This window comes from Enhydra lutris, unplaced genomic scaffold (genome assembly GCF_002288905.1).
Source record: "Enhydra lutris kenyoni isolate GAN:26980312 unplaced genomic scaffold, ASM228890v2 scaffoldscaffold3, whole genome shotgun sequence".
Classification (NCBI taxonomy): Eukaryota; Metazoa; Chordata; class Mammalia; order Carnivora; family Mustelidae; genus Enhydra; species Enhydra lutris.
In genome coordinates this window covers 30,464,523-30,485,262 of record NW_019154087.1, presented here as the reverse complement: position 1 = coordinate 30,485,262, position 20,740 = coordinate 30,464,523, and the positions used below count along the sequence as shown (strand labels likewise).

General features: G+C 37.5%; 1 protein-coding gene across 2 annotated transcripts in view; it reads left to right on the top strand.

Annotated features, from left to right (window-relative positions):
* LOC111157617 (methionyl aminopeptidase 1) overlaps positions 1 to 20,740 on the top strand; it is a 66,431-nt gene that overhangs the window by 28,246 nt on the left and 17,445 nt on the right. The window contains exons 2-6 of one of the 2 annotated variants that reach the window (XM_022519196.1): positions 5,233 to 5,284; positions 12,868 to 12,980; positions 14,122 to 14,182; positions 18,605 to 18,696; positions 19,840 to 19,923. In XM_022519196.1, the coding sequence (XP_022374904.1) occupies positions 5,233 to 5,284; positions 12,868 to 12,980; positions 14,122 to 14,182; positions 18,605 to 18,696; positions 19,840 to 19,923 (402 nt within the window). The remainder of the gene's footprint in view (positions 1 to 5,232; positions 5,285 to 12,867; positions 12,981 to 14,121; positions 14,183 to 18,604; positions 18,697 to 19,839; positions 19,924 to 20,740) is intronic. The other variant, XM_022519202.1, reaches the window with a different exon arrangement.

Sequence of the window (20,740 nt, the reverse complement as noted above, 5' to 3'; positions counted from 1 at the left end):
TTGAACTTATAACCCTGAGATCAAGATTCCCATGCTCTACTGACTGAGCCAGCCAGGTGCCCCAGACTTCATTGGTTTCAAATCCTTTTTTTCAAAAACACCATCTCTTTGTTTTCAACTTTTGTCGTTTTGCTTTACTTTGCGGGGGGAAGATTAACTTTGAGATAATCATTTCTACTGTCACAAGTTTTTAAGAACTTGTAGTCTCTTCCATAATTACTTAAAAGATGGAATCCTAGGCTAATGGAGCTGAAGAGTATCTGAAAGTCATCTTTTGATAACCCTGCTCTGTTCAGAAGTCTCTTCTCTATTCTTGACATATTTTTTTCATTTTTTGATGGTCTCCTGCCTTTTTTATATCCTGATTTTAATGATGGCAGGAAAAGGGTTAGCCAGGTTGAGGATACAAACTGTGCTGGTGCTTACCTAACAAGTGGAGTACCTTCGGATTTTGGAAAGGAGGGTGTATGTGACAGAGCAAAAAATCTGACCTTGATTTTTCTCAGGGAAGACTGTTTTTGCAGTGCTGCAGTCTTGGCTGTATTAGTACCTAGGAGACGTGTAAGCCACTTCAGCCGTACATCGTTCTCATTGACCGACATTCAGTTGATTTATTCTAAGCTGTCCTACTGAAAATGAATTCAGAATTGTATCCAGCGTGCTTAGTATGCAGATGGTTTGCCTGGTATTAAGGGGACACTGGAGTCAAGGCCTGGAACTGAAGAACAGCACTGGTACACCAGGCATGCAGCCCTGGTGGCATTTTGCCTCTGGACCGGGCTGACTCTTAGGCTGGAGTTCCAGGATGCACCCTGAATGCCTCTCTCCACTCCTTTCTTCCCCATCCCTGAACTTTTCCTTGTTGACAACCTTACTGCCATGAATATCTCTGCTATCAGGTAGGCTGGATGAAGGAAAAACAAGTGAAACTCCAATCTGTCTCATCACCTTTGCCAATCTTACCCATGATGATGAGTAGTTTGGAAAGGGGGGGAAGAATAGGGGTCGAAATGGCTGACTGAAGCTTCTTAAAATAAGTCATATGCCTTTGTTGATCCCATTTAAAAATCACTGTGTGTAATTGGGAGTTGACCTCATAAATAAGTAGATGTAAGCAGAAAAAGCTTCAAGAAAACTGTAATTAGTCCTTCATCCCCAGTGCCCTAATTGGAGTCATTCTTTAGGTGTATGCCCTGGTGTCTTGTTATTTACTGCCTTAGTTTCCTGTGGCTGCTGTAACAAACTGCCACTGACAAGAGTGCCTGAAACAACAGCAATGTATTCTTTCACAGTTGGAGAGGTAGGAAGTCCAAAACCAGTTTCTCGGAACCAAAATCAAGGCAATGGCAGGGCTGTGCTCCCTCCAGAGGCTCTACCACATCACTCCAATCTCTACCCTTCTGGCCATATTACTTCCTTTCCTGTGTGTGTGAGCCTCCCGCTGCCTCCCTGTTCTAAGGACACTCATGATGATGGCATTTAGGGCCTACCAGGATAATCTCCCTATCACAAGACCCTTAATTGAATCACATATGCAAAAATACCCTTTTTCAAAATAAGGTGACATTTACAGTTTCCAGGGATTACAACCTGGTGTCTTTGGGTGGCCATTATTCAACCTGCTGTAGTTGCTACAGCCACCTTCATCCAGGGCCCCTTTCCCCCACTTCCACCCCCACCCCATCCCCTGCCTTTTAGTCTTATGAAATAGGTGAGTGATTGATTGATGTCACTGTTCTTCGAACTTTTGTTTCTCATAATCTAATGCAATTTCTAATCAATACATCTTCCAAAACTAAAGGTGTGGAGTTTTTATTTTAATGATGAGGAGTCTGGAGGTGTGGATATTTGAGACTGGAACAGCAGCTCCACGAAGTCATCAGGGACCCTGGCTTCTTGGGGTGCACTTATTACTTTGTGGATAGAAGACTGCCGCTTTACCTCAGCCAGCGTCTCTCGGTTTGAAGCAGGGAAAGGGCAAAGAGAAAATAGGTGCCTGTTTTCTAAAAAGCTTTCCAGAGGCCTCACCTGACAACTGGGCTCACATGTTGGCCAGACTAGGTCATGAGGCCACTTGTATCATCCAGGAGGCTGGGAACGTTTTTCCCAGGGTCCATTACAATTCTGCTGTTGCAGTGTTCTTTGGTGTCCAGGAGAGGGGAGAAAGGCTGTGGAGTAGGCAGCTTGCGGTCAGTCCTGGAAGGTGATGGAAGGTTTACATTTCCATCTACAACCAGAAGAAGGCTTTGTGCATATGATCACATTAATTTTTGTTCATTCTTTAACAAAAACCAAGAAAACCTGTTCAATGCCAGACATAGTGATAAGCACTGGGATGTCAGGGGCTCCCATATTTTGATACTTGCTATGTGCTAGAAACTTTGTTAACTACTTTCCCATGAGTTATTTACAGGATCTCCTTTAATCTGCTATCTTATCTTCCCTAGACGTATCAGCCCCACTCTATAGGTTTGGCAGTTGAGGATCCATGAAAATGGTTAGTAGTTATCATTTCCTAGATTTAAAGATAAAAATTTATTTATTTTTTCAGATTTACTTACTTATTTTGAGAGGGAGCAAGAGAGTGAGCACAAGTGGTGGGAGAGGCAGAGAGAGAGGGAGAGAGAGAATTTTAAGCAGGCTCCACGCCCAGTGTGGAGTCTCTGACGTAGGGCTCAATCCCATGACCCTGAGATCATGACCACAGCTGAAACAGGGAGTTAGAGGCTCAACTGACTGAGCCACCGAGGCACTCCCTTTATCTTTAAGGGGCGCCTGGGTGGCTCAGTGGGTTAAAGCCTCTGCCTTCGGCTCAGGTCATGGTCCCAGGGTCCTGAGATCGAGCCCCACATCAGGCTCTGCTCAACGGGGAGCCTGCTTCCTCCTCTCTCTCTGCCTATCTCCTCTGCCTACTTGTAATCTGTCTGTCAAATAAATAAATAAAAATCTTAAAAAAAAAAAGATAAAATTCTAGAGCTTATAATGGTAGAGCTTAATTGCATACATGTTTTCTAGCTCTGAGTTTGGTACTAAATAGATGCTTTGAATTGAATATAAACTCTCCACACACACCCACACCTACTCATCCATACACAGAAGCAGTGAGAAAGCATGATCTTAGGTAATCCTGGGTTTGTGTTCTCATTCTGCCTGGTGTGATTCTGTTATGTGACAGACAAGTTATTTAGCTGTTTGTGCTTCAGTTTTGTCATGTGTAAAATGGGGATAATGCTTTCTGCCTTGCAAGATTTTTCTGAGGATGAAATGAGATACAGGTTTATAGTGCACATAGTAAATGGTAACTTATTTATTATGGCTGTCTTCATATTATAGTTTAATACTGACTTTACCTTTCTTTTCTTAGGCTGAATAGATGCAGTACTGAGGAAGTCACTTAATCCTGTTTCAGTTCTTGGGACTTTTCAGTTAATTATAATACCTCTTATGGCAGAATCATAGATGTCTGTGTGTGTGTGTGTGTGTGTGTGTGTGTGTGTGTGTGTGTTTCAACCAGTTTCCTGTAACTCCAGGGTGGAGAATAATTGACCTTTTTGCCAGTTGTGAGGGTTTTTGCAGTGTGACAGCAGATAGGAATAACTATTTTCCCTCCTGTATTAGTTTCCTATAGCTGCCATCACAAATTACCACAAACTTGGTAGCTTAAGACAACACAAACTTATTTTCTTACAGTTCAGTAGGTCAGAAGTCTGCATAGGTCTCAGGGCTAAAGTCAGGTGTAGGCAGGTTGGCAACCTTTCTGGAGGCTTTGGGAACTGTTACTTGAGCATTGTAGTTTTTAGAGGCTAGTGTCTTGGCTCATGGCCCTTCCTCCATCTTCAATCCCAGCAATGTAACTTCTCTCCAACCCTGCCTCCATCATTCCTTCTCTGATGACTCATGCCTCCCTCTTCCTTAAGGTCAGTTTATTAGCAACTTTAATTCTCCTTTACCTTAGTTGTAACCCAGCACATTCACAGGTTCCGTGAATTAGGACATGGCCATTCCTGGGGGTGCCGTTATTCTGCCAACCACATCCCCCATCCTCCCCAAAAGACTGAGCTTAGTTTTAGCTTCAAAATTGAAAAAAATCCTTGAATGTTGTGGATACCTTTTTATACATTTGAAGTCTTGGGGTTTAATTTTGCAATAGGAGGTAATAGGTATGACCTGGGTTTTCCTAACCAAACAGTTGGCCTGCTGTGGAGGATACAGGGAGAGAAAAGGGGAAGTCGTGAAGATTCTGGCCCTGGAGGAGGAAACTAACCCCTCAGCCTTTGGATGAACCTCGGGGGAGAATAGCTTTAGCATCACTAGTGTAATGTGGTTTGATTACTATATAGTCCTAGGGGTGCTTTCTGTTTTTTCTTAGCTTTTTTTAAAATCCATTACTTACACTTTTATATTGCAAAGTCAAAACATTTGTAGGATTTTGTGAATTTTCTTTGTATTGATAATGATTTGTTTGAATAATTTTAAATCCTTTGAAGGAAATACCATAAAAATGAAAGCATGCTTAAGATCTGTGTCTGGTTGAATTCATTTTTTTTTTCTAATTTATTACTTGAGTTGATTATTTGAATTCAATTTATTACTTGAGTTCATTTTCCCAAGACAGTACTTCCTACTGGCATCTGAAATATGTCACATGAACTTTTTTTCTTAAGTGAAAAGTTGAGTCTTCCTGGTCATTGATCCATTCTGCTCAAAGTACTCACTGAAACTCCACTGTGTGCTAACTACTGTGATTGGCTCTTGGGATGTGGGGGTAATCTTGACATAGTCCCTTCCCTTACTGAGCTTACCATGTAGGGTTGGCAGCATGGAGAAAACAAAGAGGAGGGTATAGCTAGCCAGGAATCAAACTACTATAAATAATGGAAAAATCTGCAAAATTTTCCTTTTCCCTCCCCTAGTATACAATTGATTAATTGGGTTATGGTTCTTTTCAAATACTTCAAAATAATTTGATGATATAAAATTGAAATATAACTGTGACTGCTATTTATAATATAGGCTAATGTTTCTACTTATTTGAAGTACTGTAAGTTTAGGTTCCTTTCTGAAGTGAATTTTTAAATAGGTATCATCATTTCTTAAGCCTTCCCAAATACAGGATGTAGTAAAGTCACAGATTTTGACTTGTGCAAAGTGTCTGGTGTCTATTTTTTACATACAGTATTCCTTAAAATGTCTCTGAAGGCCTGACACTAATTTTCATGTTTGCTCTTTCAGGAATGTTTTAAAGGAAGTTGGGCAACTCACAAGTTACTGCATAAGAAAGCAAGTAAGTAAAATCTTATATCTCTGTACCATTTGTCTTAGAAACGACTTTTATGCAGAAGACTAGAAATATTCCAGTTCTGAAAGTGTATATTTGTATTTTTAAAATTTAAAAAAAAATTTTTAATTTAATTTTATTTTTTCAGTGTTCCAGGATTCATTGTTTATGCACCACACCCAGTGCTCCATGCAATTCGTGCTCTCCTTAATACCCACCACCAGGTTCAACCATCCCCCCACGCACCTCTCCTCCAAAACCCTCAGTTTGTTTCTAAGAGTCCACAGTTTCTCATGGTTCGTCTCCCCCTGACTTCCCCCAACTCACTTCTCCTCTCCATCTCCAGTGTCTTCTGTGTTATTCCTTATGCTCCACAAATAAGCAAAACCATATAATAATTGACTTTCTCTTCTTGACTTATTTCACTCAGCATAATCTCTTCCGGTCCCGTCCATGTTGATAAAAAAGTTGGGTATTCATCCTTTCTGATGGAGGCGTAATATTCCATTGTATATGTGGACCATATCTTCTTTATCCATTTGTCTGTTGAAGGATGTCTTGGCTCTTTCCACAGTTTGGCGATTGTGGCTGTTGCTGCTACGAACATTGCGGTACAGGTGGCCCTTCTTTCTACTACATCTGTATCTTTGGGGTAAATACCCAGTAGTGCAATTGCAGGGTCATAGGGTAACTCCATTTTAATTTTTTGAGGCATCTCCACACTGTTTTCCAAAGTGGCTACACCAACTTGCATTCCCACCAGTAGTGTAAAAGAGTTCCCCTTTCTCCACATCCTCTCCAACATTTGTTGTTTCCTGTCCTGTTAATCTTTGCCATTCTGTTTTGATTTGAATCTCCCCAATGGCTAATGATGATGAACATTTTTTCATGTGTCTGTTAGCCATTTATATGTCTTCTTTGGAGAAGTGTCTGTTCATGTCTTCTGCCCATTTTTATATCAGTTTTTTGAGTGTTGAGTTTGAGGAGTTCTTTATATATCTTGGATATCAGCCCTTTGTAGTGTCATTTGCAAATATCTTCTCCCATTCTGTGGGTTGTCTCTTTGTTTTGTTGACTGTTTCCTTTGCTGTGCGAAGCTTTTTACCTTGAGGAAGTCCCAAAAGTTCATTTTTGCTTTTGTTTGCTTTGCCTCCACGTGTCTTGAAAGAAGTCTTCCAGTTCTGAAAGTGCATATTTGAATTTCTGAAAATGTAATCCCAAGAGCGAGAATTAGGACATGTTTTAAAATTTTTTATTCTTTGTGGTTTGTAATCATGGAAATAAAATGTGGCTGAGCAATCTTTTTTTTTTAATCTTGTATGTAACACAAAAACACGAGATGGTGGTTAGGATAGATGGATCTTTCTTGAGCAGTACCTGAGAATGTCCTAATTTTCTGGCACCCACTTTCCTTTGCTAGAAGTGTTTGAGTGTTGTAGGCAGTGGTACTTGAGCTGTCTGGCTTTTAAATTTAGCCAGATCTCTTGTTTTTGATTCATTTTCAAAATTTATTACTTTGTTTTTTTGGTGTTTTAATACTCTTATTGGGACACCTGAGTGGCTCAGTGGGTTAAGCCGCTGCCTTCGGCTCAGGTCATGATCTCAGGATCCTGGGATCGAGTCCCGCATCAGGCTCTGCTCAGCGGGAAGCCTGCTTCCCCACCCCCCCGCCGCCTACTTGTGATCTCTCTCTGTCAAATAAATAAACAAAATCTTTTAAAAAAAAATACTCTTATTTGCAGCTGAATATTCGATTTTTCTTTCTTTCTTTTTTTTTTTTTTTAAAGATTTTATTTATCTATTTGACAGACAGAGATCACAAGTAGGCAGAGAGGCAGGCAGAGAGAGAGGGAGAAGCAGGCTCCCGGCCGAGCAGAGAGCCCGATGCGGGCCTCGATCCCAGGACCTTGGGATCATGACCTGAGCCAAAGGCAGAGGCTTTAACCCACTGAGCCACCCAGGCTCCCCTGATTTTTCTTTTTTAAAGTTACTTTCTGAGACACCACAAAGTGAAACTCTTAGCTATTGCTGTCAGCCACATGGATCTATTACCAATTCACATGACTTTTCCTGCTTTGGCTACTCACTCATCCTGTAAATTAATTTCTTCAGTGGACTGCCTTAAGGGCTTAAGACAATTCGTTGCAGTTACCTGAAAATTGACCAGGGCTTTCTGGTCTTAAAACATTGCCATCTTGATGGATGAAGGTTTGGCAGACAACTCATGGTTCTTGGTATAAAGTTTCTGTTTCTTGACCTACTGATCTTGTTCTTTTTAATTCATCAAATTATGTATTTTTTTTTAATTTAGGAATTTGCTGGTTTAATAAACATAGAGAGATTGTTTTATATGTATCTATCTTAAAATCTCATTGAGGTCAGTTTAACCACCATTTGAAGGAAAGGGAAATAAAAATGCAAAGACAATTTCTGTGGTTCTATAAAGTGAAGTCTACATTGAATGGAAATGCTAGGTTATTGTGGGAGGAAATGTTGTTAGAGATGAGAAAGAAGGATTGCGAATAAATGAGAGTTTAACAAAGCATAAATAACAGGATTCGTTACTTCAGATCAAAGTATAGAGTTTGGTTTAAATGCCATTTAACTTTATTCAGTCATACACTAAGTACTGTATTTCTAATGTGTTAGATATTTTTAGAGCTCTTTGACCAGTTATTAATATTTTATATCCAGGAAGTTAAAAAGTTTAGATAAGTGAAGGGTTGAGGTGAAATAATATGTTAGCAAAACAGCTTAGAATGGGTCTCTACCCCAAACGTTTCCTAACATATTGAATTGTGTGTCTTTCTGTCTTTCTTTCTTTTTAAGATTTTATTTATTTGAGAGAGAGAGAGAGAGAGAGAGAACGAGAATGAGTGGGGGAAGGGGCAGAGGGTGAGGGAGAAGAAGCAGGCTCCTTGTTGGCAGGGAATCCTACATGGGGCAGGATCCCAGGATGCTGGGATCATGACCTGAACCGAAGACATACGCTTAACTGACTAAGCCACCCAGGTGTCCCATGTGTGTGTGTTTCTTTAATACTGGATTCCTACAGGAAATGAAGAGCCATTACAACCTACACTCCAAGAGAATTCAACAGCTAATGTACCCTAAGTAAAAAGATCATAATTATTATGCTTTAGACTGAAACTATTTGTGTTTTACTCATTGCTCTAGTGTTTACTATGGTGCCATCTTTTAGATGGTGCCCTCTTGGATCTTTGGGGATGGTTTTCTTAGTGGGTGAGCACTGTTTTGATCCCTTTGGGCTGTGCTGGATAAAGACAGCCCTCAGCTGGCCAGCCCTATATCTTTCATATCCTATTAAATTGAACCTGGCTACACCCACTGGGGAGGACAGTCCTAGAGGAGGAAATGGTGTGGGGAGGGTTGGTATCTAGGGCTAAGGGGAGTATCTGGAAAGGGATCAGTAGAAACGAATGTTTGGATGGCAAGGAACCAGGCATATTAGAACTAGGCATATCTTATTCCAAGAAACAATAGTGAGAGAATGTATAGCATGCAGTTCATTTTGTGAAGATGTTATACCCAGCCTTTTTCTTTTTACGATTTTCTTTCTTTATTTGAGAGAGACAGATGTAGCGAGAGAGAGCAGGAGCAGGGAAGAGAAGGAGAAGCAGGCCTCTCGCTGAGCAGGGAGCCCGATGTGGGACTAGATCCTAGACCCTGGGAGCATGACTTGAGCTGAAGGCAGATGCTTAACTGACTGAGCCACCCAGGCATCCCTCTTTTTCTTAAAACTGTAATGTGTACTGATCTGTAATTAAATTGCCTGATTTGTATTTATATTGGTGCAGGATATTAGTCTGTCATTTGCTTTTAATATTTTTGCCTAGTTTTGGCATGAGAGTAATCCTGGACTCATGAAATGGAAGATGTTCCCTCCTCTTTTCTTTTCTAGAAGAGATTGTGTAGAATTGGTATTATTTCTTCTGTAAATATTTGGTAGAATTTACCAGTGAAGCCATCTGGACCTGGAGTTGTTTTGATTGCAGAAGCTAATCAGGCCTTAGGAAAATTTCAAGTGTGAGTTAAAGAAATGACTCAAGGGCAGAATTTACTTTTCATGTGCCCTAGGGAAGAAGACCGGTTAGATTGCAGAGCCCTTAAAGGCACACAGTGTTGATGGTTGCTAGGCACATACTACGAACACGTATCTCCTGTCAGAATGCACACAGTAGCATTGGCTTTTAGTCTGACCTGTAAAAATTGTAAATAATAATACAGTAGGTTTTAGTTATCACTTTTTTTAGTTTATCACTGATAAAATCAGTATGTTTCTTTGTCACCTTTGCCTCCAATAAAAGGTAGGAGGAGACCTTAGGAGTACCTTTTGAATTGGCAAAAGTATGATATGAAAACTCTATTTAAAAAAAACCCAGGGGCACCTGGGTGGCTTAGTGGGTTAAGCCTTTGCCTTCGGCTCAGGTCATGATCCTAAAGTCCTGGGATCGAGCCCCACATCGGGCTCTCTGTTCAGCAGGGAGCCTGCTTCCCCCTCTCTCTGCCTGCCTCTCTGCCTACTTGTGATCTCTGTCTGTCTGTCAAATAAATAAATAAAATCTTAAGGAAAAAAAAAAACAAAACCCAAACCTTTAAGTAATTCCTTTTATTCTACTTCTCTACTGCTCCGAACCTAGTATGCTTGATTTTTGGATTGCAGACAGAAGGTATTATGTAATCATTCAGAACTGGTTCCACCAAGCTTTGTGAGCATGGATTACGTTAAGCCTTACCTCCAAAGTGCTGAAATTACAGGTTTGTTATGAGGATTAAATAAAGAAATCCACATCAAGTGCTTAGCATGTGTACAATGCCTAGTAAGTGCTCAACAATTGTTTAATAATTATCTCTGCAAGAACTGAGTCAGGATTGTGAGCAGAAAATCCTGTCCCAGGCAAAGCTGAGATGGGTGCAGTTCTGTATCCGCTGACTAGGAGGGGGCCGCCTGTGCAGGACCTTTTCAAGAGTGAGGCCTGGGTGTGCAGTGCTTTGGATCACACTTTGTGCATACCGGTTACTCTTTGCCGCTACCTGTGGTGTACCTGGCTGGTCTTTTTGCATTGAAATGTTTGGAAGACAGCTACAGAGGTTTATTTACACTGTCCTGTGTTTTCAGTCTTTTGACAAAGACCAGTGAGTAAATAGTTTTGTTCCTAACCCCCCAGTACAATTCATGCTTACTAGGTAGACACTGTTAATGTGTCTAGCATTGAGGGTTAGAGCAAACTGATCCTAAAGTGTAAACCAACTTACTTTTGAAGTGTCAATTTCCCTAAGTAAATTATACCTGGAGATTAGAAAAGAAATTACATAATTCAGTCTTAATTTATTCGGGTAGCTTTGAGTTATATTATCTGTTGGAGGTCTGCTTTTTTTTTTTTTTTTTAAAGATTTTATTTATTTATTTGAGAGAGATAGAGAGAGAGAATGCACACAAGCAGTGGGGAGGGCAGAGGGAGAGGCAGGCTCCCTACTGAGCAGGGAGCCCGATGCGGGACTTGATCCCAAGACGCTGAGATCATGACCTGAGCTGAAGGCAGACGCTTAATGACTGAGCCACCCAGGCGTCCCTTGGAGGTCTGCTTTTAATTCTCTTTTGAAAATAGACTGTGGAAGGGCCTGAACACAGATCATCAGGAAGCTTTGGAAGATTGCACATCTCTTCTGTTTCCTTCCACACTCCCTGCAGTTTGTCAGACCAAAAAGCCTACATCTTGTTTGCTGTTCTGTCCTAGGTTTCAGGTGAAAATTAATCTTGAGGTTTATATTTCAGACAAAGCACTTGATGTAATTGATAGCTGAAGCAGGCATCCATTTGCCTGCATTTTGAACTGTTTTCTGAAATGTTTGACCCTGGGGGTAATGAATGGAGTCTGTTTTTGTCCTGGGATGTGTAACAGTTTTCCTATTGACATTCATGTCCTCCGGTGGCTTTCTTGAACTCCAGAGGGGAGAAAGATCTCAAAATCAGGAGCATGATAGAGCTTTTCTTTTCCTTTGCTCTTCTTATTTTTGTTTTCTGGTCTTACTCTTTTCCATTCCTTTACTTTATATATAATATTATAATTGCATTCCAAAGAATGCAACTACTTTGCATTACTGACCTGTAAAAGTTGTAAATAATACAGTAGATTTTAGATTGTCACAATTTTTAGTGACAATTACAATTACTTTGCATTTCCAAAGTAATGTGACTGGACTGGCTGTATTTTTGCAGTCTTGTCCATTGTGCTTCAACCACCTTTCAATTCCAGGTTGACCATGGGCTCCGTGGAGAGGGCGTTGTCCTGGGAGCCAGCATTGCTACGTGTCTCTGCTCTTGTGAGCCATACTGCCTCAGTTTCTTCCTCTATAAAATGAGGAGTCAGTTAGTGTCGATGGCCTTTTTGTTGTTGTTAACTTAATCACCGTGCTGTATATGACATGCCTAGAACTTACTGATCTTATAACTGGACGTTTATACTTTTGGACCCCCTTCACTCATTTCACCATTCCTCGTTAGCCTAACACTGTGTGAGTCTCTCTATTCTCCCCAATTTTGGATGTTTAGATTGTTTAAAGGGGGAGTCTTATTTTCCTTGCAGACCTCAGAAATTTTTGTTTGAAATCTGACTTTGATTTGTTTTTTAAATTTTTTTAAAATCTGACTTTCAGAAGCTATGATAGCTTAACAGTAAACAGGAGAAGACCAGTGTCATTGGGAGGTGTTCAGGTTGATTTGGTGCAGGAGGGATTTGAATTTCTGCTATGTAAAAGTCTTAGTTAGGTTACTTTTATTTTACTTGGTGGATGAGAGGTGCAGTCAGGGTGCTGGCATCAAACAACATTGAGGGTCTCTCCATATGCAAAGAAGTCAGGTGCATTAACATTATGTATTAATAGCTAACCTGGCAAGAGTGAGTGTGTGTGATTCTTAATCTTTCTACTGAGTTTTCAGTAATTTTCTATTGATTGTTCTCTCCTCTTATCTTTGACTTTCCTACTTTCTTCTATTACTCCCTTTCTGAAAAAAGGCATATGATGACTATAAAATTTTCAAAACATTCTGAAGTACTAGTCTGAAAGCTTTTTGTCAAATAAGTGGGAAATTTTTATTTTTTACTTTAAATTTGGTGTGAAACTATTTAGAATCTGTTCTTTTAGTAGGAGCACAGAATCCATTTATAACATCTGCTCTCAGTTGGGAGGTTTTGCCTAGGCTTAAGATTTTATATTTTCAAAAAATGGGCTTCCTATAAATTGACATTGTGGAGAGAATACATTTAGCATTTTCTTGGAAAAGGAGTTCTCTGAGTTATTCCTGTTTGATATTCTGTAAAATCTTGGAATATGTTTAGCTTGGGTCTTTTCTCCCAAGACACTGAGATCTTTGAGGAGTCATAGGGTTGTGAACATAGCAAGAAAGCAGAAGCTTTGATGATTTAGGTTAGGGTGGAAGTTTGTTAGATTTTTATGCCTGGGCTCTGTGGCTTGGTTTCCAAACAAGTGATAAAGTATTCTTGTCCTCAGTAGCTTGACAGCTGAAGTATTTCTTTCTCTTTTTTTCTTGTCTGCCTACCTCCTAGAAGATGAAAAGGCCAAGCGAGAAGTGTCTTCCTGGACTGTAGAAGGTGATATTAACACTGATCCATGGGCAGGCTATCGATATACTGGGAAACTCAGACCACATTACCCACTGGTGAGTAAATAAGGTAATAAAAATTTTTACATTCTTTTTTTTTTTTAAAGGTTTAATTTATTTATTTGAGAGAGAGAGAGAGAGAGAGAGAGAGGGAGAGGATAAGCAGGAGGAGAGGGAGAAGCAGACTTCCCACTGAGCAGGGAGCCTGCTGTTGCTATCAGCCTCGATCCCAAGATCCTGAGATCATGAACTGAGCCAAGGTCAGACACTCAACTGACTGAGGTGCCCCAAATTTTACTTTCTTTTAAAACAATTTTCAGTTTCCTAAAAATGATACATGTGTTTTATATTGCAGTTATTAATCACACAATCGGGATCAAATTTGCATTCTAGCTCTTTAGCTTTTATGATGTAGTACTTGGAATTTAGGATAATTGACAGTCATGGACAAAGCAGAAAGAATTCTAGGTGAAAGGCTTAAAAACATTTTAATCTCAAAAAAATGAGGTAGAATAGATATTTTCTGCCCTGCACAATGATAGTGTATATTACTATTTTCCTAGTTTTTTTAAAGCAGGATATATATCCACCTTAATTTAGATACAGCTTTTCTGCCACTCCCAGTCCTTCCTATGGTTCTTGGCAGGTGGACCTCAAGAATCTTAACATAGGAGTTGACTTAAGTTGACATCTGTTTGCCATCCTTAAGTATTTAAAAACTCTTTACTGATGGTGTTCTTTTTATCAAAGGAGTGCATCTTTTATTTTTAAATTTGGAAAAATACAAAAAGTATGAGAAAGTCTCTTTATTCTACCTGCAGAGGTAATGGGAGCATATTGATGTAGATATACTTTGAGATACTATTTTATTACTGTTTTTGGCTTGCTAGTTTGTTTGGAGCAACACGGGCATGTTGCTGTCCATGTCATCTTAAATCCTAACTTGTCTGCTCTCCTCCTTTTTTAAATATCCTCAGAAAGGGAGTGGCGTTAGCCACTAGGAAAGGAAGGCTTAGTCTTCATGAAATAGATATGATATTTAAGATGTCATTTAAAACTTGTTTCCCATTTATATTTATGAATGAACTTTTATCTTTAGTGTTTTTTCCCCTACTTTTTATCTTTGTTAGTAAATTTTAATAATGAAAGTTACTTCCAGATTTGAATTGGTTTTAACTAACCTCTTTGATGTTTTTAGATGCCAACAAGGCCAGTGCCAAGTTATATTCAAAGACCAGATTATGCTGATCACCCTTTAGGTAAATTCTGTGCTGATTCTTCATTTTTGTTTTGTTTTGGGTTTTTTTGGTAGAAATGTTTCAGTGCTGAATTTCCAGTAAATGTAAACATGTTTTTCTGAGACACACTAGAACATTTGCAACAATTAAAGTTTCTTTCCTTCCTTTAGAAATCTACCCAATTCTGAAAACATTGTTTATGTAGCTGCTAACGGGTATATTTAACATAATGTATTTTGTGTTGTTCTGTCAAATTCTCAATTAAAAAATTGTTTTGATTTTAACATGTCCTCCTACCTTAATTATGTACTATCTATTTAGATAAAAAACAGCTTGTGGAGACCTTGATTGAATGCCTAACTAAAGACTCTGGGCTGTAGCAGTAATAGAAATGGTAGTGAGGATGATTGATTCTATAATCGGTACTTATTTTTTCATGACTATGTGTCAGGCACCATGCTAAGTTCTTTACGTGTATTCCTTTCTCCATTTAATACTTCGACCACCCCTGAGTTGGGTTCCATGGTCTTCTCCATTTTATAGATATTGATAGTGAGGAACCCAGAGAAGATAATGTAATTTGCAACACAGGTTAGTGAAGCAGTCTGATTGTAGGGCCTACATACATAGCTTCAGCTGGACTGTGTGACATTACTGATTCTCCATGTCTAAAATGTTGAGTATCATCCTTTTCCTGTGGTTTAATCTACTAAGCTAAGCTACCTTTGCTTTGCTTTGTTCTCTAAGAAGTGGGAGGTGTATTAATGTCTTATGAATATAATTTTATTTTTTTTAAAGATTTATTTATTGATTCATCTTAGAAAGAGAGAGAGTGCATACAGGCAGTGGGAGGGGTAGAGGAAGAGGGAGAGAGAATCCACAAGCAGATTCCCCGGCTGAGCATGGAGCCCATTGTGGTGCTCAGGGTCAATGTCCTGAGATCTTGACCTGAATTAAAAGCAAGAGTTGGCTGCTTAACAGACTGAGCCATCCAGGCCAGGTGTCCCATGAATATAATTTTAAAATTTAGTTAAATTCCACAATTTCAGATGAATTGAAGGACAGGACAGTCTGAATGAAAGAACTTTGTTAAGGATGTATAATTTCATTACTCTGTACTTAGTATACTTGAGTATAGTTTTAATTTGTGTTTAAAAAAAAAAAGACAAGGTAAATTCTAATAGGATAAAATGTTACACAGCGAAAAGTAAGTCCTATTCCCCATAGGTAACCAATGTTAACAGTTTCTTGGGACAATTTCTAGGGATATTTTATGTGTATACGCATATAAATACCCCACCCCCAGTTACACACAAAAGGGACAAACCGTATACACCTTTTCACTTTTTGCCTTGTGATATTCTCAATACTTCTTGGAAACATTCTGTATAAACCCATATAAACCCACCTCTTTCTTTTTAATGACTGAGGTATATTCCATTGTGTGGATGCGTCATAGTTGGGTAAGCCAGGCCTCTTCTAATACATGTTTAGTTTATTTTCAGGTTTTTACTTCTTAAAATTTGACTGCAGTAACTGTTCTTATAATTACATCTTTGTGAACATGTGAGAGTATTTCTGTAGGTTAATTGGCTAAAGTGAGTGAGTAGATCAAAGGATGCATGCATTTTTTAATTTTGAGAGTTACTACAAATTTCAGAGCTATTTGCCATTTGTTACTCTCATTAAAAACATATGGGGGTTTCTTTTCCTATATTCTCCCTTGTATTGACTGTTGCCAAGTTTTATGATTTGTGCTAATTGATACTGTTAATTTATATTCTTAAATTGTAAGGTTGAGCATCTTTTTATATGTTAAAGGTCATTTTTATTTTTTTTCCTCTTGATCTGTCTGTTCATATTCCTAGGCTTCCCCCCCTTAGATTTGTAGTTTTTTCTATTCTGAGTTGTAAGTGCTCTTTGTATATTAAGAAAAATAATCCCTTGATGTGCAATAAATGTTTTTTCCCAACTGAATATTTACATTTTTGTCTTTGTAACATTACATTTATGACAGACTTGAAACATTTTTCCGTAATAAAATTTATCAGTGTTTTCTTTCAAGGTGTCTATGGCTTGATGAACCAGAAAGACCTTTCTGGTTTAGATATTATAAAAAATATTTTTCTTGTCTTTTCTTCCACTGTTTCGTGGTTTCACTCTTTTTGTGTATGATAAGATTTTTGGTGCTTTTATCATTTATTATTAGGTGTTAAACAGGGATGCAACTTAAATTTTTCTGTCAGAATATTTGGTTGTCATATCACTAGTGTTTAAGCAAATCAGTTGTCTTTTAATTGATTGTAAAATGCAATCTATATTTTTATAGTTAATTCTTACATGTCTGGGTTTGTTTTTGGTTTCTGATCTGTTTCATTGACTGTCTAATCATGTGCCATTGCCAAACTTTTTTTTTTTTTTTTAAGATTTTATTTATTTATTAGAGAGAGGGAGAGCAGAGGGAGCATGAGAGGGAGAAGCAGGCTCCTGCTGAACAGAGAGCCTGATGTGGGGCTTGATCCTAGGACTCTGAGATCATGACCTTAGCCAAAGGCATTAACTCAACCCACCAAGCCACGCAGGCTCCCCACCAAACTCTTTTAATTATTATTGCTATATAATGTTTTAATACTTGGTAAGCCTTGGTGTGCCACCTTTCCTCTTTTTTCAGAATTTTCCCGAGATTCTTGCATGTGAAATTTATTTTATTTTATTACGTTTTTCCATGTGAAATTTAGAATCCGTTTGTCTGGTTCCCAAAAATACCCTGTTGCCATTTTTCTTGGGATAGCATTAAATTTGTAGATTAATATTGGAAGAACTCACACCTTTACAATATTAAGTATTCCTACCCAAGAGTAGGGTGTTTTTCTCCTTTGTCTCCTTCTATGTCTTTTAGTGGTGTTTTCAATTTTTTCATTAGGGTTTTTTTTGTTTTTTTTTGGTTGTTTATTATTTATTCCTAGATACTTTATCTTGTTTAGTTATTCTTAGGAATAGTATCTTCTGTATTTTGTAGCAATGGTTTGTATGTAGGAAAGTTAATTGACTTTGATACATTTATCTGATATTCTGCCAACTGCTGCATTCTTATTTGTAGTCATTTATCAGATATTCCCTCGTTCTAGGGTCACATAATCATATCTAAAAGTGGTGAGGATTTTGTTCTTTTCTTTCTAGATTTATACTTCTTTCTCCTGTTTAATTACATTTGTTAGTACTGTCAGAACATTGTTAAATAATATTCCTGACAAGTGGGCATCCCATGATGATGGTTCTTAGCTTAAGATTTGTATTTGTCGGGGCGCCTGGGTGGCTCAGTGGGTTAAAGCCTCTGCCTTCAGCTCAGGTCATGACCTCAGGGTCCTGGGATCGAGCCCCACATCGGGCTCTCTGCTCAGCGGGGAGCCTGCTTCCTCCTCTCTCTCTGCCTCCTTGTGATCTCTGTCTGTCAAATAAATAAATAAAATCTTTAAAAAAAAAAATGATTTGTATTTGTCATGTTAAGGTGTTAGTTGGTCATGTTATCAGAATTATCTTTGAAGATGATCGTTTATCTTTCCTCTCTTAATCTGTGGCCCTGATGAATTATATTAATAGAGTTGTTACTATTGAACTATCCTTCCCTTTCCACTGTGAATCTCATTTAAATCATGCTGTATTTTAGTTTGATAAGACTTTATTTGGGATTTTAAAAATCATTTATAAAAAAGCTTAGTTTATGGTTTATTATATTCTCTTTTGTCAAGTTTTGAAATAACCATTATACTGACTGTGACACTTTTCAAATGTATGAATAATTTGAATTAAGCTAGTTTTATTAAGATTCTTAGGGCGGTATTTTTCAAACTTTTTTGACTATGACCTAGGATGAGAAATGGATTTTATAACATGATTGTGTGTGTGTGTAAATTAACAAACATTCCACAACAGCTCTTACTCCTGTTCTATATGATTTAGTCTAATATTTTCTGTTCCATGTATTTACTTTAAAAAGATGTTAGTTGCTACAGTTTGAAAAACACCAACTTAGGTTCTTGTTTAAAAAAATCAATGAGTATAATCATTCATCAGTTGTTGGTGTATAATTGCTTCATTAGTTGATGATCATGACAGCAATTTGTAAATTGCATAGGACTATTTAAGTGTGAATCATTTACTGACCTTACCAGCATATTGCCTGTATGTGATAAGTATCCCACATTGACTGATTTCTGATCTGGGAGTTTGTTCTTTAGAATTCTTTCTTCTGTTTGTTTAGCAAATTTTCTTTTCATGTTGGAAATATTTTTAAAAAATACCTGACCTGGACCCTCTAAAATGAGATACCATTGTGTGAAGTAATGAGACTTGACGATTACTGTTTTGTCAGGAAGACAACTATGCTAATAAAACTACATCTTTCCATTCATTTTGGCTTTTCTTACTGATTCTCTTTTTTAGGAATGTCTGAATCTGAACAGGCTCTTAAAGGTACTTCTCAAATTAAATTACTCTCATCTGAAGATATAGAAGGGATGCGACTTGTATGTAGGGTAAGAGTTACTTTTTTCCCCATGGGGTAAGCTATGTTTAAGTGGACATGGAGTAATTAGACATGAAGTCAATGATTTGTTGATGTATAAAGGTAGCAGTTGTTATATTATTAGACTTTGGCTAGCCATACTTACTTTTCTTTAAACTAGCGTTAACATATAATTTTATGCAACTATTGTTTTCTACATCGATAGCTTGGATAGCCTATTTGAAAAATAATATGGCAGGTAATCTAGCTTAGTTGGAAGTCAATTTTTTGACACTTTTTCTTTTTTTTAAAAGAACCAGGTATTCGTGGTATTTTGTTATTTTATTTTTGTGATTCATCTTAACAATAAGGCAAAGTTTAAGGCTTTATATAACTTTAAGTTAAAGCCTCCGTTAAAGCCATGGAATATAGTAGCTCACCCTTATCTGTGGTTTTGCTTTCCATGGTTTCAGTTATCCGTGGTCAACCACGGTCTGGAGGCAGTTGATCTTTTTTCTGATGTATTGTCAGAAGGTCATTAGTACCCTAGTGCTACATCACAGTGCCTGTGTTGTTCACTTCATTTTATCTCATCATGACAGCATTTTATCATCTCACATCATCCCCAGAAGGGTGAGTACAGTATAGCAAGCTATTTTGAGAGAGGGAAATCACATTCATATAACTTTTATTAGAGTATATTGTTAGAATTATTCTATTATTGTTATTAATGTCTCACTGTCATTTATTTATAAATTAAATTTTATCATAGGTTTATATGTGTAGGAAGACATAGCATATGTTGGTTTCAGTACAGTTTGGTTTCAGGTGTCCCTAGAGATAATGGGAAGCTGCTGTAACTAGGAAGTATAAAAATGTGAGAAGACTTAACTTCCACTAGTTGATTATTATTTAGATTCCTAGGATATGCATTTTCACATAGAAATCAGGCATGCTTACTTATTAAGCTAGTTAGCCCAATTTTATCTATATATTTATATACACACATTTGTTGATTGATGGACATTAGAAATGGAAATGGTTTTAAAAATGAAAATTCACGACTATAATATTTAGGGTACGATTCTCTCACAAAACCTAAGATAGTACAACATACAGATTCCTCTTTCTGTTTCATTTCTTCTTGAATGTATTAAATATTTTTTTTTTACAGCTTGCTAGAGAAGTGTTGGACATTGCTGCTGGCATGATTAAACCCGGTGTGACTACTGAAGAAATAGATCATGCTGTACACTTAGTAAGAACTCTACTTTTGAAAATGTTTTTCACATTATTAGATGTTTTAGGCTTCTAAAAATTAAGTAAACTTAAGTTCTAAATGTCAAAAGTAATATCTAAATTAACATAGCTAATTTGAAAGCAGATTCTTGCTTTATTTCAATATAGAAAATATTCAAGTCTTTATTCCCATTTTTAAGTGTCTGTGATATTTACGTCTGAGGTGAGCTTGAAATATCTTGTTTCTGAAATCTCACATTTTATAATGTTTAGTTTAGTTTTTATAAAGTGGTAATTTTACAAATTTATAGTGCTTTATTTTTTTAACGCTAGTGCTTTAAATAAACCATGCCACTACATACATTAAGTATTCTGAAATAAGAATACAACATCTGAAACTAGATTAGTAGAAAAATGTTCCCTTTCATATCTATAATAACAAAGCAGTAAATAGAACAGTGTTTGTAGTAAATATAATACAGGGTATCTTTTTATAAAGATTGCCTATCCATCATGGAGAGACCTTAGTACATGAGTAGTAATGAATGCACACATTATATGAGTAGATTGTTCACAAGAGAAGAACAATAATTAGCTAATAAATCACAGGGAAAACTAATTAAACCTGCTATGGTAATCAAACAAAAGCAAATCATGAAGACCTACTGAATTAGTTCAGTATTTTAAAGATGTTTATTTCCACTGCCTTTATGGAGAAGATGAAGCTGGTACTTCTTTACATGGTGGTGCTACTGTAAATTGGGACATCCTTCTTGAAAAGAAATTTGACAGTGTGTCTTGAGCCATAAAAATGTTCATAAAATTATTTATTGCAC